At 57.8% G+C, this 15214-nt stretch overlaps 1 protein-coding gene and 1 pseudogene across 2 annotated transcripts in view; one reads left to right on the top strand and one right to left on the bottom strand.

The window, feature by feature from the left end:
• The window catches only part of COL6A2 (collagen type VI alpha 2 chain), a 16642-nt gene extending 7502 nt beyond the window's left edge, over nt 1-9140 (bottom strand). Inside the window, exons 1-23 of one of the 2 annotated variants that reach the window (XM_007452482.1) lie at nt 9002-9140; nt 8279-8877; nt 7987-8007; nt 7171-7236; nt 6482-6535; nt 6355-6399; nt 6013-6039; nt 5759-5785; nt 5616-5660; nt 4982-5035; nt 4490-4552; nt 4158-4220; nt 3813-3902; nt 3088-3150; nt 2463-2525; nt 2173-2235; nt 1793-1855; nt 1489-1539; nt 1142-1177; nt 836-898; nt 673-735; nt 466-501; nt 239-284 (exon numbers count right to left, since the gene is read on the bottom strand). In XM_007452482.1, the coding sequence (XP_007452544.1) occupies nt 239-284; nt 466-501; nt 673-735; nt 836-898; nt 1142-1177; nt 1489-1539; nt 1793-1855; nt 2173-2235; nt 2463-2525; nt 3088-3150; nt 3813-3902; nt 4158-4220; nt 4490-4552; nt 4982-5035; nt 5616-5660; nt 5759-5785; nt 6013-6039; nt 6355-6399; nt 6482-6535; nt 7171-7236; nt 7987-8007; nt 8279-8877; nt 9002-9140 (1840 nt within the window). The remainder of the gene's footprint in view (nt 1-238; nt 285-465; nt 502-672; nt 736-835; nt 899-1141; nt 1178-1488; nt 1540-1792; nt 1856-2172; nt 2236-2462; nt 2526-3087; nt 3151-3812; nt 3903-4157; nt 4221-4489; nt 4553-4981; nt 5036-5615; nt 5661-5758; nt 5786-6012; nt 6040-6354; nt 6400-6481; nt 6536-7170; nt 7237-7986; nt 8008-8278; nt 8878-9001) is intronic. The other variant, XM_007452483.1, reaches the window with a different exon arrangement.
• Nucleotides 9141-11839: 2699 nt separating this feature from the next.
• Nucleotides 11840-15214, top strand: part of LOC103084668 (histone-lysine N-methyltransferase SUV420H1 pseudogene) — a 13834-nt pseudogene continuing 10459 nt past the window's right edge.

The following is a 15214-nucleotide window of genomic DNA, read 5'->3' on the forward strand; positions in this document are numbered from 1 at the left end:
CGGGGGGCGTGGCGAGCGGAGGGCGTGGCGAGCAGGCGGGGAGGGGCGGGCGGGTGACAGCGCTGACCCCCGGCCCAGGGAGCCAGCCTAAGACCCCAGGGGCGTGCAGCCAGGTGCACCGTGGGAAACACTGAACGTGAGTGGGAGGGGAGGACTCGGACGGATGACCCTGACCCCGGGACAAGAGCCCCCAAGGACACAAGTGTCCCAGTCCAGCCGCGTGGGGGCCGCGACTCACCACAGCACCCGCACGTCTCCCTCACGTAGGTCATGACGTCACACTCCTGTGACACAGCGGGGTCAGCCCCCAGCCCAGAGCGCAAACCCTGGGGAGGGGCTGGAAGCGCCTCTGCAGGAAGCCTGTGGTCCCTGCCCACCCCCTGCTCTGACCTCACCCATGCTGACCTGCCCTTCAGATTTTTAGGAGGGAGGAGGACCCTGAGTCCCACCCCGACTGACACCTACCGTGAGGCCAGGGTCTCCTGGGGGGCCAGGCTCTCCCTGGAAGGAGGAAGGGTATCAGTGAGAGGTGACACCTGTCATGGCTGAGGCTGGGAGGGCTGGACTTCTCATGTGGCCACTCCAGGACCCCTGCATGGTTCGGGGTGCCCGTTGGCCTGGCTGGCCCAGGGACTGTGGCCCAAGGGCCAAAGGGATGGGCGACTGACCTACCTCGGGTCCTGGATCTCCTCTCGGCCCCCGGGGGCCTGGCTCACCAGGGGGTCCAGGATCTGCCTGAGAAGGAAAAGGGCAGGTGGGCTCCGGCAGTACCTTGGGTGGTCCCCCCACGCGGCCCTGCCCTGGGCAACCGTCGACAGGGCGCAGAGGTACTCACAGGCTCGCCCTTCTGGCCTTTCCTCCCGGGTTCTCCTTTGGACCCAAAGTCACCTCTGCCCCCCTGTGACACAGGACACCCGTGTTAACAACGCAGAGAGCTCGGCAGCTGGCACTGCTCCCCTGCCATCCCCCAGCCCTCCAGGGATCTGCCCAAGAGGGACACGCCTTTTCAGGAGGAACCTGTACTCGGCAGCGCGGGGCGGTCAGATGCAGCCCCACAGGGCGGCATTTCAGGGCGCGGCCCGCTCCCACCAGCAGAGCTCAGCACGGAGGCCCGCTGCAGAGACCGCCCCGCGGTACGTACCTCGGGGCCGGGGGGGCCAGGCTCGCCTTTCTCTCCCTGGGAAGCAAGCACAGGGGTCACTCAGCACTGGGCCGAGGGCTGATGGCCGGGCAGCCCCCTCCCTTCCCTGACGGGTGGGCTTGGGCATCGAAATCTGTACAGAGCCACAGAGGCTATGGGAGAACGCTTGATTCCCGGGGGACCTGCCTCTGCTCTTGATGGTCACCCCCCGTCCCCAACCCCAGCCTCACCTTGGGCCCGGCGGGGGGCCCTGGCAGGAAGTGGCAGGAACTTTCCGGTCAATGGAAGTCCCTCCCGACAGTGCCCACCCCCTCCCCCAGTCCCTGGCGTCCCCCCGCAGGACTTACAGGTGCTCCTCGGGGTCCCGGGTAGCTGAAGCCAGGCCTGCCGGGGTCTCCCTAGGGGACACGGGAGGCCAGTCAGGGCAGGGCCAGTGGAAAAGGTGGAGACTGAGTCAGTCGGCCAGGACTGGGGGTGGGTGGGCAGGGCCCGCCTTGGGAGGACATGCCACCCCTGAGGGTGAGAACACGGGCTGGGGTGGGAGGTTGCTGCCCAGGCCCCTGATGTCCTCCCTCACCAAGGGGGCAGGGCCGGCATGCCTTATTCAGGAGCCCTGGCCCATCCTGCCTGCCGGGTGGGGAGGGGGCATACCTTGGGGCCAGGCTGTCCCGAGTCTCCGCGGGGGCCAGCATCCCCAGGGTCTCCCCGAGATCCCTGAGGGCAGAAAGGAAGCAGGGAGTCGGCACAGACGGGGCTGACCTCATCCAGCTCTGACCCCCAGGTAGCATCGCTGCCCTGCAGGGCTGGCCATCCTGAGGGTCTCTCCTCTCCGCGTGCCACATCCCGGCTCCCCCTGGCACACCCCCCGCCTGGTAAAGCCTGAGCCCTCAGGGCAGGATGGCGGTGTGAGGTGTGTGGGGACCCTTGGCTCCCTGTCCCACTGCCCAGGTTTACTGGGCGGACAGTATCCTGCCTGCCTGAGGACAGGAGGACGCAAAGCCATGGGCCCCCCCAGGCATCCTGCTACTGACCTGCTTCCCGGGCTCTCCAACAGTCCCCTGGGGACCTCTGGGTCCAGGTAAACCTCGGTCTCCCTGGAAAGAAAAGAAACGAGGGTGCTTCAGAGACGCTGTTGTCACTCACTGTGGACTTCGGCAAGGGCAGGGGGCCCTGCTGCCCTCCAAGAGGTCCTTAGCCCTGACCCCAGTGGCCCCAGGCAGGGTCTGCAGGGCAGAGGGCAGGAGAGGGGCAGGGGGCCCTGGCGGTGCCACCCCAGGAGGGTATGTGGCCTTTGTGGCTGCCCACCCACTGCCCCACTTGCCTTGGCTCCTTTGTTGCCAACCTCTCCAGCCAGGCCCCGGGGCCCCTCAGGGCCAGGGTCCCCCTGTGGGAAGAGAGGCCAGATTAGTCTGGGGGAGGTGAGGAGAGGGGATCATGAGCTCCCCGGGGATGAGGCCCCAGACGGTGGAGGATGGTGCTGGAACAGCAGGCCTGCCCGCTCGGCCTCATGCAGCAGGGCAGGGGTCACCAGTCCCAGAGGAGGGAGCCCCTCCTTTGAGACCTTCCCCCACATCTCACAGGGAAATGGCTGCCCTCGGGTTTCACCACAAAGACAAAGACCTCCTGCGCCAGCTACAGGAGCACATGTGTGAGGGGGGGATGCTGGGGGGTGGAGCAGTGCACAGCCTGCACAGCTGTGCATGGCATGCGTGGAACCGTCCTTGCCCAGGCCTCTCATCAGGGAGTAACTCCTGCTCTCCCAGACCCTGCAGGGGGCGCCCCCTGACGGCCAGGCCCCCGGGGGTTGCCTTTGTTCTCCTAGGTGGGCAGTGGAGGGGGTGTTGGTCATCCCTTGTCACAGGGGCTCCACTGGCACCACAGTGAGACTCCAGTGTAGACACAGACACAGCAGACAGCGCCCGAGACTCCCCCGTGTGGACACTCACCTTCTCACCCTTGGGGCCATCGCTGCCTGGGCTGCCCTTGGTTCCAGGGTCTCCCCTGCGCCCCTGCAGAGAACAGGCACGTGGGAGTGTGGGGTTCCAGGGTGGGAGGCCCACTGGAACCCCACACTCTGTTCTCCCCACAAGGACTCTGGCTGTGGGGTCTGGGGGCCCCTCCAGAGGGCCTCAGTCTAGACCCTGTCCTCTGCTGGGTTGGTTTGGTCCCAGATGAGGATTTAGGAAATGACGGGGGCTGGTGAGCTTGTAAGTCTGGGAGTTCAGGTGACGTGACTGGGACCGAGCTTGGACCAGCTCTTCGCGAAGTCCCTCTGTTCTCTCCGGATAGGGATGCGTCCCCTCTGGGGGTCAGCCCTGGGACTGGGCTCCACCCACCCCATGGCGGACCCTCAGGGACAGCTGGGTGGGGGTCGCCGTGTGGACCTGCAGAGTATATGCTTGGGTCTAGGTTGAGCCCTCGGGGGGTCCTGCCAGGGGGGCAAGGTGGGGCCCCGGGGCCACTTAATGGGCACCGAGCGTCCGGCAGGGGCGTGCCTGGGCCCCGCAAGCCACTCCTCAGCGGCTGCCATGCAGGGGCCAGGAGGCTCAGCTGGAGAGGCTGGAGGATGCTGGGCTCACGGAGGCCCAGAGCAGCGCACGCCGAGGCAGCCCTGCGGGAGGGTGCGGCAGGCCGGCCGGGGTGCCCAGGGCCTGTGCGCAGGTGAACTCACGGGCTCGCCTTTGGGGCCTCGGGGCCCAGGCCCACCCTTGGCTCCTTTCAGACCGGGACTTCCTGGGGCTCCGGTGTTGCCTTGGTAGCCCTGCGGGGAAGAGACAGCTCAGCTACGGCTGTGACCTGCCCAGGCGGGCGGACGGCTGTGGGCAGGGCCCAGCCCGTGTGGACGCATGCCCGCCGTCTCCGGTGGGGCCGTGTCTCCCTCGTGGTGCGGTGCGCCGTCACCTGGCAGCAGGGACAGAGAGGCTGGGGGTGCTCAGGTCCCAGGGCTGGCCTGCCTGCCCACCCCCCGCCATGGGGCACCACGGGAGTGCGGCCGGAGCCCGCCGGGAACACTTGCCTTGCTTCCTTTTGCCCCGTTTTCCCCCGGGGGCCCTCTGCGTCCGGGGCGGCCAGGGTCCCCCTGGAAAGGTTTGGAGAAATCAGCTTCGTGCTCTTCAGATGCCAGCAGTGGGGCAGGACCCCGGCGGGGCTGGGGGCGTGCGCTTCCCCTCCCGTGTCTGTGGAGCAGGTCCCCCTGTGTGGGCACCCACAGCCCCCTGCCCGGTTTGCAGGGCCAGGGCCTCTGTTGGGTATCTCGGCCCAGTGCCACAGGCAGGGAGAAGGCTCCCAGGAGGCTGGCGACCCCCTCTGCTCTGGCTGGCCGGCCGCCGCCTTGGCCAGGCCGCCTACCTTGGAGCCTTGATCTCCTGGCTCCCCAGGGCTGCCGGCTTCCCCCACGTAACCATCCGGGCCCTGCAAGAAGGGAGAGGGTTGTGCTGGGGCTCTGGCCAGGAGCTGCGCTTGCATTTTCCCCGTGAGGTCAGGGCCAGCTGACCAGGGGGAGGGTGACCGGCAACCCATCGCTGGACTGGCTGCCGGGACCCCCGGCCTGGGTAGGGAGACTGGACAAGCCGCTGGCACGGGAGCCACTCGGGACTCTGGAAGCAGCTACCCTCCACGTGACCCGGGCGCTCCTGAGGCCATTCGTCATGTTGTGACCCCCACCCTGGCTGAACCCTGGCGGGGTTCCGGGACAGGCGGGGCAGGGGCTGGAGGGAGGAGCCCAGCTACTGGCTTCTCGCTGCAGCTTGCAGGGCTGGTGGCTGCCCTCTCCACCCCCGCCTGGCGCCCGGCATCTCCCAGGGCCAGGGGCTCGACGCAAAGCCTCAACGCTGTGCTCACCCGATCCCCGGCGTCTCCCTTGCAGCCCGGAGGTCCGATACGCCCCAACTTGCCCTGAAGGAGATGAGGAGATGCCCAGAAGGTGCGTCAGGGCCAGGATTTGGAGGACACGAGCCCCGACGACAGAGGTCAGTGGTGCCAGGTCTTTGTGCACCGGGCACCCCACTGTAGACTTGTGCGTCAGTGGCTGTCAGGGTGGCGGTCCAGAGTCTCCGGGGTGTGGCCGGGAGCATGAGTGTCTGTGGTGCCCCCTCCAGGCGTGTGCATGTGTGCGTGCATGCATGGTGCGTGCTCGCCTGTGACATTTGTGTGTGTGCTGTTTGTGTGCACCTGTGCACGTGTGTGAACCACCAGTCAGGCCAGACGTGGGGTCTGCAGGCCAGGCAGGGAGATTCCTGCAAGGCCGGCCCTGCTTTTCAGGAGCAAATGTCCACTTCTGCTCTTGCAAGGTTCCCGTGTGTCCTGTGTCCACCGGGTAGATGCAACTAGGGGCCACCCAAGCCACAGGTTGTGCGCAGTGGCCAGAGAGGCCCAAAGGCCTGGCCCCTGGAAAGACCTGAGAGTCTCGAGGGTGTGGTTGTCATTTCACGGGCACCCTTGCTCCGGCCAGGGACGGAGCCCCAGCGCACTCTACCTTCTGTCCATCTGTCCCGTTCTTGCCTGCCAGGCCGGGGGCGCCCTGGAGGAGAGGGAGGAGGGACCCTGTTAGCCCCGATGCTCCTTCCTTCTGAGCAGTGGGGAGGTAGGCGCCCCGCCCCCGCCCACCTGTCCGCTCACCTTCCGCCCTTCGGCTCCAAACTCGCCCTGCACGGGAGGAAACGAGGCCAGTTAGGCTGCTGACACATCACAGATGCCACTGCATTAGGCCCAAGTCTACCCTTGGACAAAACACGAGGCCAGAGCGGCCCCAGAAGGCTACTACTGGCACGACACTGGGTCCCATGCCCCAGCACGGACCCCCGGCTCGCTGCCGGACACTGCTGCCAGGGTTGGGGCCGTGTGAGGTCTGGCCACACAGAGTCCACTCTCACCTTCTCTCCTTTGAAACCAGGAACACCCTGAGGTCGGAAGGAAAGAAAAGCAGCGTTACCAGTGTGTGTCCCTGCTGGGACCCAGCAGGCCTGGGGGAGGAAGGGGGGATGGGGAGGTGGGGGGATGGGGGGTGGGGTGGTAATCGTCAGGCTTGGGTGCAGAGAAGCCACCAGGGAAGTCGCTGGAAATGCAGAAGCGCTTCCCTTCTTTGGGGCAGGGGTGGGAGCGGTGGGCCACGCCAGACACATCCTGACCCCGGCGGCTGGCCCCGCCTGGAGCCAGGGAACACTTGGCTTGTCCCCACGTGCCCCGCCCCCTGGGCAGGGTCCGCAGCAACTTGCCTTGGGTCCTGGGAATCCAATGGGGCCTTCGATGCCTGGATCTCCCTGTGGAAGAGCAAAGGGCCATGGATGTAACCTCAGCCGTGGGGAGTGGGGGCCACCGGGACGGGGTGTGGCGGGTACTCACCTGTCGCCCCTTCTGTCCAGGCTCTCCAGGCTCACCCATGTTGCCCTTGGCGCCCTGAAAGCAGATGAAAGAAAAAGGAATAAATCAAGGTGGGGAGGCAGCAGATGCATCTGGCCAGAGGCCTGGCAGACGAGCAGACACCCCTCTCCCGAATTTAGAAAGAAGCCACTTAGTAATAACTTTCCCTGTAACGGTATTTCAAACGCTCTGTCTCATGTCCTCAGAGGTTTCTTTTGTAAATTGCGTTTACAATTTTTGACATGAATCATTTCTGTTTCTGATACCCTGGCAGTAATTTTGGAAGGATTTCATTTGATACAACTCTGTTGTTACGAAAATGCTGGGCCAACCTAACCCCTTAAAACCTACTTATTTAACAAATGACAGGACTGAATGCCCTGTATGAATTAGCACCATATTACCAAGAGTAACAGAGTTCATGTTTCCTTATGTACTTGAGCATGTTTGTTTACTTTACAGGAGTCTTTTATGGGCAAATCTTAATTAAAAAGTATTCCTACTTTTCTCAAAATGCCATATAAAAGGCAGCTGATAAAAGCTGAATTTTAGTTCTGCCAGGGTGAGAAGTGGTGAGTCCATCCGAGGTGCAGTGGCCCTAAATCTGGAGTTCAAGACAGGTTGGGGGCTTTCCTGGGAAACAGACCCCTCGGGTCATCTGGGCATCTTACCTTCTGTCCGCGGTAGCCCTTGGGGCCGGGGGGCCCGGGGATCTCCAGACAGCTCACCTTGTAGCACTGAAACAGGAAGCAAGGGGCAGCGCGTGAGGCTAGCACCACAAGTCCCAGGAGGGAGGGGGGGGGTTGCAGCCTGTGGCCCACTGGACACTGGGCCTCCCTGAGCTGGGGGCTGCATGATGGGACAGACTTGGGAGGTACCCAGGAGCCCCCTGTGCCCACCACGGGGGGGGGTTCAGGGGTCCACACCAGTGCTCTAGTCAAGTTTTGGAAATCAAGGCTGTATTAAGCAATGACCAACAGTAGAAAGTATTAAATCGCCGCTGGCCAGTCCCCACTGTGCTTGCATATTAAATCGCCGTGGTATTGAGCAGCTGCTCCGGGAAAGGGTGTGCTTTAGTATCCTGGGCTGTGAGCTGGTGCTGGGGAAGCTCAGGCTTCAGGTCCTGTGCTGCAGGTCCCGTGCTGGGCACCCAACTGGCCACCTGCCTTCTCCTCCTGGTCTCCCTTGGGTGGATGGAGCCCGTCAGCCCAGAGGGCAACTCTCAACCTCGACCCTCACCTTTTGGCCGTGTAGACCCTAACGCTGACCTCCTGCGTTTAAACAGCCTGGTTTTGGCCAGGAGCCCTTTGTCCAGACTCGAGTCTCAGGCCCCACATGGAGCTGAGGGGTCTTGCTCTCTGGCCGGGCCCCCCTCATTGTCCTAGACCTCGGGAGCCCCAGAGAGTGGGGCGCGGGTGACCGTCTCTGCTGGGTCAGAGGCCCCGAGCAGCTCCCGGCGGGGCCGGCGGGGATGGAAACGCTCTCACCTCTCCGTAGGCTTCATGTTTCTGCGGAAAAGACCCAGAGAGAAACCCTGGTTAGGGGGGAGCTGGAGGCATGGTCAGCTCCGAGCCTGGGCGGGGACGCAGGACACCGGCGTAGACAGGACCCTGCCCGGGGCCCACCCTCTTCAGCCACCTCACTCAGAGGGGGTAAACTGAGGCCCGGAGCGGTGGACCGCCCCCTGCCACGCGGGTGAGCGGATCCCAGGGCTCTGGGCCCCACGCTACGTCCCTGCTGCTGGCGGGTGGGCGTGGCCTCCCCGGCCCAGCGACTCACCATGACCTTGATGATGCGGTTGATGGTGTCCTCGTCGATCTCGGTGGAGTCGGGCCGCATGGTGGCGTAGTTGTTCCGGTAGAGCTCGTGCGGCGTGTTGGCGATGTCCCGCAGGCCCTGCTCGTTAAGCTTCAGGTTGGGCGGCACCGCGAAGAGCCGGATGCCCTCCTCGCGGGCCCGCTCCGCCTGCAGCTTGATGCCCCCGCACGGGCTGCCCGTGACGTGACCGTCGGTGATGATCACCGCGAAGTTGATCACCCCCTTGCCCACGTGCCGCCGGACCTCCTGGGTCATGTTGGCCAGCATGCAGTCGGTGAAGGTGCCGCGGCGGAAGGAGCTGATGCCCTGCAGGCTCTTGCTGAAGGAGGCCCGGTCGCTGCCGGGCGGGCTGAACACCTCCACCAGGTCGGAGAAGTGCAGGCCGCCGTAGCGCCAGCTCAGGGCCACCTGGTCCAGGTAGAGCTCGTCCTGCAGCTGGCTGATGAACTGCAGCACGAACTGCTGCATGTGGTAGAGCAGGCTGTCGGTGGGGGACTGCATGGTGATGCTCTCCGACGTGTCCAGCACGAAGTACACGTGGATCGGGCAGTCGGCCTTCTCTGGGGACGCACACGAGTCACCGCGGCGCCGGGGGCCCTTGCGCTGGCTGGGGCCGGGCCCCGCCCCCGCCCCCCGGCCCCGCCCAGGCCTCGCCCAGCCTCGCCGCACCCACCCCGGTGGTACCTGGGCAGCTGTTCCTCTCGGAGGTGCTAGGGCTGATGACCTCCTGCTGCTGAGCGTGGACGGCCCCCAGGAGGCCCCAGAGCAGGAGAGCGGAGCAGGGGCCTGGGAGCATCTTGGCAGCGTCCCTGCGCCCCGACATCCTGCAGCAAGGGAGAACAGCGCTGCAGACGGTGCCCCGCGCGCACAGCACGGTCCGAGCCCTCCTCCCCAGACGGTGGGGGCGGCCCACACGCGGCCAGCCAGCAGCTGGGCTCAGGGGGCCCCATCCCCCTGCCCTGGATGGGCCAAAAGCATTGACTGGGAGCAGAGACATCAAGCTTTGGGCTCCGCTCGGGGTGGGACGCTCGCCACTCCTCCCTGCCCTGCAGACCCTGAGTGTGCTGGGCAGACAGGTGCGTCCTGGGAACTGAAAAGCCAGTGACTGGCATCAGTGAGGACAGAGGGGGTCCTGCGGTGGGCAGGGCAGAGGGGTCGCTGGGGGCGACTGGGAGGAGGGGCACCCGGGGAGGGGAGAGAGGCCCAGGCTGGGCCCGGGTGCGCCTTGGTACTGGACGCCATGCTGACTGGGGGGAGGGGACGACCTGGGGAGCGGAACGTGGGCGCTGAAGAGGACAGGCCCGGAGGGCTGGCAGGTAGTGGCCTCCGGGTCCTGCTTTGTTGAGGGACGTGGGACAGCTGCACAGGGTGGAGGGGACCCTTCTCCAGAGAGGTCAGTGCGCCCTGGCACGTCTCCGCGGGGCCTGAGGTGGTCCTGATGCTGTGGCCTCTGCAGCCGAGCGCACCCTCTGCTGGACAAATGCAGCGAGAGGACCTCGAGGTGCGGCGGGGTGGGCTGGCTGGGCTCTGGGGACACGGTGTGAGGGGAAGGGGGACCCTTCGTGGGAAGGCGAGGAAGGGGCTTGTCACCCTGCTGTTCCAGTGGGGATTCTGCAAACTGGTTCACTTGGCGCCCCTGGAACAGAGGGCGAACCTGGTGAAGATGCAGCCCTGCTGGGGACTTGGGATCTGCTGGCAGCCTGGGCCCCCGCATGGCTGGGTGCGAGAGGAGGCACCCGGAGAGCTCTGGAGGGAAGCAGAGGTGTCAGGGGCGCTTTGGTGCTGTTTTCGTGGTGATGCCCCTCAACACTGTGGAAACCTCTCATTTTTGAGAGGAGGTGAATTTGCACTTGGGTTTAAGGTGAGAGGGGTTATTCCTGGCGTAGTTAGGGGTGCACAGGACGTGGTCCTGCCTCCCTCCGCATGGGGTCATGGTTAGCTCAAGAGGCTGTGAGGCTACAGGTAACGGTCGTGACCCTGCAGGGTGGTGACAGTTGCTGAGATTAAAGCAAGCCCCGTGGGAGTATCAGGAAATCCAAGAGGGCTTCCTGCAGGAGGTGATGGATGTGCCCAGACTGAGGGAATGGCCAGAGGAAGGAAGCTCCTGGCCGAGAGGAGTCTGGTTTAGGGAGGTCTGGGGGCAACGCTCAATTGAGGTGAGGACTAAGAAGGTGGGGTGAGGGGCAGGCCAGGGGCTCAGAAGCACCCAGAGGCCAAGAGGGAGTTGGGCTGCACCAGCCAGAGCCAAGGGTCCAGAGCCATCAACCACCGGCGATGGCCACCATGGGACCTTAGTCAGGGGGGCCAGTCAGGGCTGACCACTGAGATGTGGGCACAGCTTTGTCCTCCACTACCTCTCACCCTGCTGCCCCATGGAGGAGAGACCGCAGAGAGGGCACCATAAGGCCCACCATGTCCTGTCTGCTATAGATGAGAGGGGACAGAACAGAGGGGAGGCTTGCCCAGCTTGGCACTGTTCTCCATGTGCACACATGTCACGTGCCACACACACACATCACACACACAGCACACACACACAGGCATCACACACACACATCACAGCACACCACACAGTCGCACGTCACACACAGACATCACACACACACAGCACACACACACAGACATCACACACACACATCACAAACACCACATTACCACACACACATCACACACCACACACAGACATCACACACACAGCACACACACAGCACATGCACAGACATCACACACGCACATCACAAACACCACACACCACAGCACACACACAGCACACCACTTGCAGACATCACACACACATCACATACACCACACCACACACACACAGTGCACCGCACACACACCACATGCCACACACAGACATCACACAGCACACACAGCACACACCACACACAGACATCACCATACACACAGACATCACACACACAGCACACCACACATGTCACACACAGACATCACACAGCACACACACACATCACACACCACACACACACACAGCACACACACATCACACACACAGGCATCACCACACACACAGACATCACACACAGCACACCACACGTCACACGCCACACACATCACACACCACACACACACATCACACACACAGCACACCACACACACGTCACATGCCACGCATACACATCACACACACTCACACATCATACACCACACACAAAAACACACATAATAAATTAAAAGAAGCCCACATAATGAAAGTGTACTGGTGGAAAATCTTACTCTCAAATGTAATGAAAAATTCTAAAAATATCTACCCAGGGGAAAAACACAATAGCAACAACAAAATACAGAAAACACCCAAAGGGAAAAATCACTTTGGCCTGTGGTAGGCAGCCTCCAAGGTGGCCCCCAATTACCCTTGCCCATACAGAGCCCTCTCACCCCCTGAATGGTCTCTGGCCAGTATGACCAACAGAATAACGTGGAAGTGATGCTGTGTGACTTCCACAACTGGGTCAGAAGAGGCAGGTGCCTTCTGCCGGGGCCCCTCTTGAGTTGCTCGCTATGGGGGAAGCCAGCTACTGTAGCGTGAAGATGCTCAGGCAGCCTTTGCAGAAACTCATGGGGGAGGTGATGAGGCCCACAGCCGACAGCGGTGAGTGAGCCATCGTGGAGGTAGACCCTCTACCCCAGCCAAGACTTAGATGACCGAGGCTGTGGCCAATATTCTGACTGCACCTCGTGAGGGACCCTGAGCGAGAACCACCTAGTGAAGCCTCTCCTGAATTCCTGGCCTGAGTAAACTACAAGATAGTAAATGCTTATTGTTTTAAATCACTAAGTTTTGGGTACTTTATTACACAGCAATAGACCACTAATAGAGGCATAAAACTTTTTCTCCACAACGTTGTAGACAGAAGATGAGACAATAATTCAGAACTTTGACAGGAAAATAAAATGACCCAAGGATGTCTCCCCAGCCAACTTATCTTTCACGTATAAGGATAAACATCTCAGAACACTAAAACTAGAGCTAACATATGGTCCAGCAGTCCCACTCCTGGGCATATATCCAGACAAAACTCTAATTCAAAAAGATACATGCACCCCTATGTTCATAGCAGCACTATTCACAATAGCCAAGACATGGAAACAACCTCAATGTCCACTGACAGATGAATGGATAAAGAAGATGTGGTATATTTATACACTGGAATATTAGCCATAAAAACCCACAAAATAATGCCATTTGAAGCAACATGGATGCAACTAGAGATTATCACACTAAGTGAAGTTAAGTCAGGCAGAGAAAGACAAATACCATATGATATCACTTACATACGGAATCTAAAATATGACACAAATGAACTTATCTACGAAACAGAAACAGGCTCGCAGACATAGAGAACAGACTAGTGGTTGCCAAGGGGGATGGGGGGTGGGGGAGGGATAGATTGGAAGTTTGGGGTTAGTAGATGCAAACTATTATGTATAGAATGGATAAACAACAAGGTCCTACTGTATAACACAGGGAACTATATTCAATATCCTGGGATAAACCATAATGGAAGAGAATATAGAAAAGAATGTATATATGTGTATAACTGAGTCACTTTGCTGTACACCAGAAATTAACACATCATAAATCAACTATACTTCCATTAAAAATAAAAAAAGGATAAACATCTCAGATGTAAATGGGCTCAGATCTATGCCACCCACACACCATTCCTAAAAATATTCTGCAAGGAATTTCTGCAAACAATAGAGAAATGAATAAAGATAAATGAAAAGCAAAGAAACCTGAGACATACAGTAAAATAGAGAAAATGAAGGAAAAAGAACTGAAGCATAAAATTAAAAGCCAGAAATTTCACATAGATCAGTTGTGACAATAAAGGTGTATGGCCTAAACTCTCCTGTAAAGACCAACTTTCCTAAACTGGGTCAAAAAATGAAACCCATCGCAATGAGGTTTATGAGTCACACTTTATATAGAAAATGCAAAGAAAATGGAGTGGGGAGGGACGGATGCAAACGGAGAGAAAGACGGGGCAGTGTTGTTGAGACACCAGAATTGAAGACAGAGGATGAGGGATGGGGCCCAGGAAAAGATAAAAGCTGCTGCAGTCCAGTTATAAATCTTTATGTACCTAATTTCATAACACAATATTACTTAAAGCACAATCGGTGAAAAATCAAAGAAAAAACTGACAGACTGCAACCAAGTAGACTTTAACTCATCTTTTTATGTTATTGACAGATCATATTAAAAAAAGCAGAGGATCTGAATGTCATGTTTTATAAAACTTTGATAGTTACAAGCAGGGAATATGTATTTTCTAAACATAAAGGATTGGATAATGTGCATAAAACACACCCACATATTACATATATACCTATGTTTTCAAAACCTACAAGTAGGGAACATACACTCTTAAAAATTTTACAGAATTCAATCCTAGAGTAAGCCACAAAGAAAGCTTTAATTTATTAAAAAAATGGAAATTTTACAGATAAAATTCTTTGAGCTACAATGCAAAATTTGTCACTAATAAGACATAGGGAAAAAAAACCCAAAACAAAGCACTTGAAATTGAAAAACTCTCACAAAAACTACATAGGATTTAGTGACAATGACGATGTACACTTAAAAACAAATATGAGAAGGCCAAAACTATAATCGGGGGGAAATACATAGCCTCAGATGCTTTATGTTATAAAATAAGAAATTAGTGTAACAAATTAGGCATGTGGTTAAAGAATAGGGACAAAAAATACTTAAAGAGATAAATCTCAGGAAAGCAAGAGAAAGAAAGTGGTAAAAAGAAAAAACAAACAAAACAATTGGTTGGAAAAAAACCTACAGCAGAATAATAAATACATCTAAGAGTTGGTTCTTCAAAAAGGCCAATAAAATAGAAAAAATTTTAGCGAGTCTAAGCGAGAATAAAAATGATGTAAACACAAATATAGAAATATACACATTTAAGGAGTAAAATAATGATAGATGAGGAGAGTTTTTATTGTTGTCTGTTTTTAAGAGCATACCAAGTGCAGCTTTGAGCTAGTAAACGTGAAAGACCGTTTTCTGGGAAAGTGGTCTCACCTCTAGAGAGGAGGTGAGGAACTGGCTGGACTCTGACTTGGAAGGAATGGAAACACTGGAAGGAAACACGTTCCCAAAGACTCTGGCCCAAACAGCTTTTGGGTGAGTTCTTTTGCATTTTCAAGAACAAACACTACTCTGTTTAACTTATTTCAGAACATAAAAAGATAAGCTTTTCAATTCATTTGTTAACTTGGCAAAACCTAAGACCAAAACTTGATAAAAGATATCCCTAAAAGGAACTCTATAGATAAATATCACTTTTGAATACAGTTGCAAAAATCCTAACTGATATTAGAAAATAAAATATAGTAGCATGTTAAGGACTACTAAACCAGTACTAAGATGAAGTTAGTTAAAAATACAATTATGCAACATTAGGAAACATATTAATGTAAGTCATATTAATATAAAAAAGAAAATCATGTATAGGCATACCTCAGAGATATTGTGGATTTGGTTCCAGACCACCATAATAGAGCAAATATTGCAATAAAGGGAGTTGCAGGAATTTTTTGGTTTTCCAGTCCATGTAAAAGTTATGTTTACACTATACTGTAGTCTATTGTGTGCAATAGTGCTATGTCTTAAAAAACAATGTACATAACTTAATTAAAAATACCTTATCGTGGGATTCCCTGGTGGCGCAGTGGTTGGGGGTCGCCTGCCGATGCGGGGGACGTGGGTTCGTGCCCCGGTCCGGGAGGATCCCACATGCCTTGGAGCGGCTGGGCCCGTGGGCCATGGCCGCTGGGCCTGCGCGTCCGGAGCCTGTGCTCCGCGGCGGGAGGGGCTGCGGCAGTGAGAGGCCCGCGTACCGCCAAAAAAAA

Source organism: Lipotes vexillifer, unplaced genomic scaffold, assembly GCF_000442215.2.
Source record: "Lipotes vexillifer unplaced genomic scaffold, Lipotes_vexillifer_v1.1 scaffold545, whole genome shotgun sequence".
Taxonomy (NCBI): Eukaryota; Metazoa; Chordata; class Mammalia; order Artiodactyla; family Lipotidae; genus Lipotes; species Lipotes vexillifer.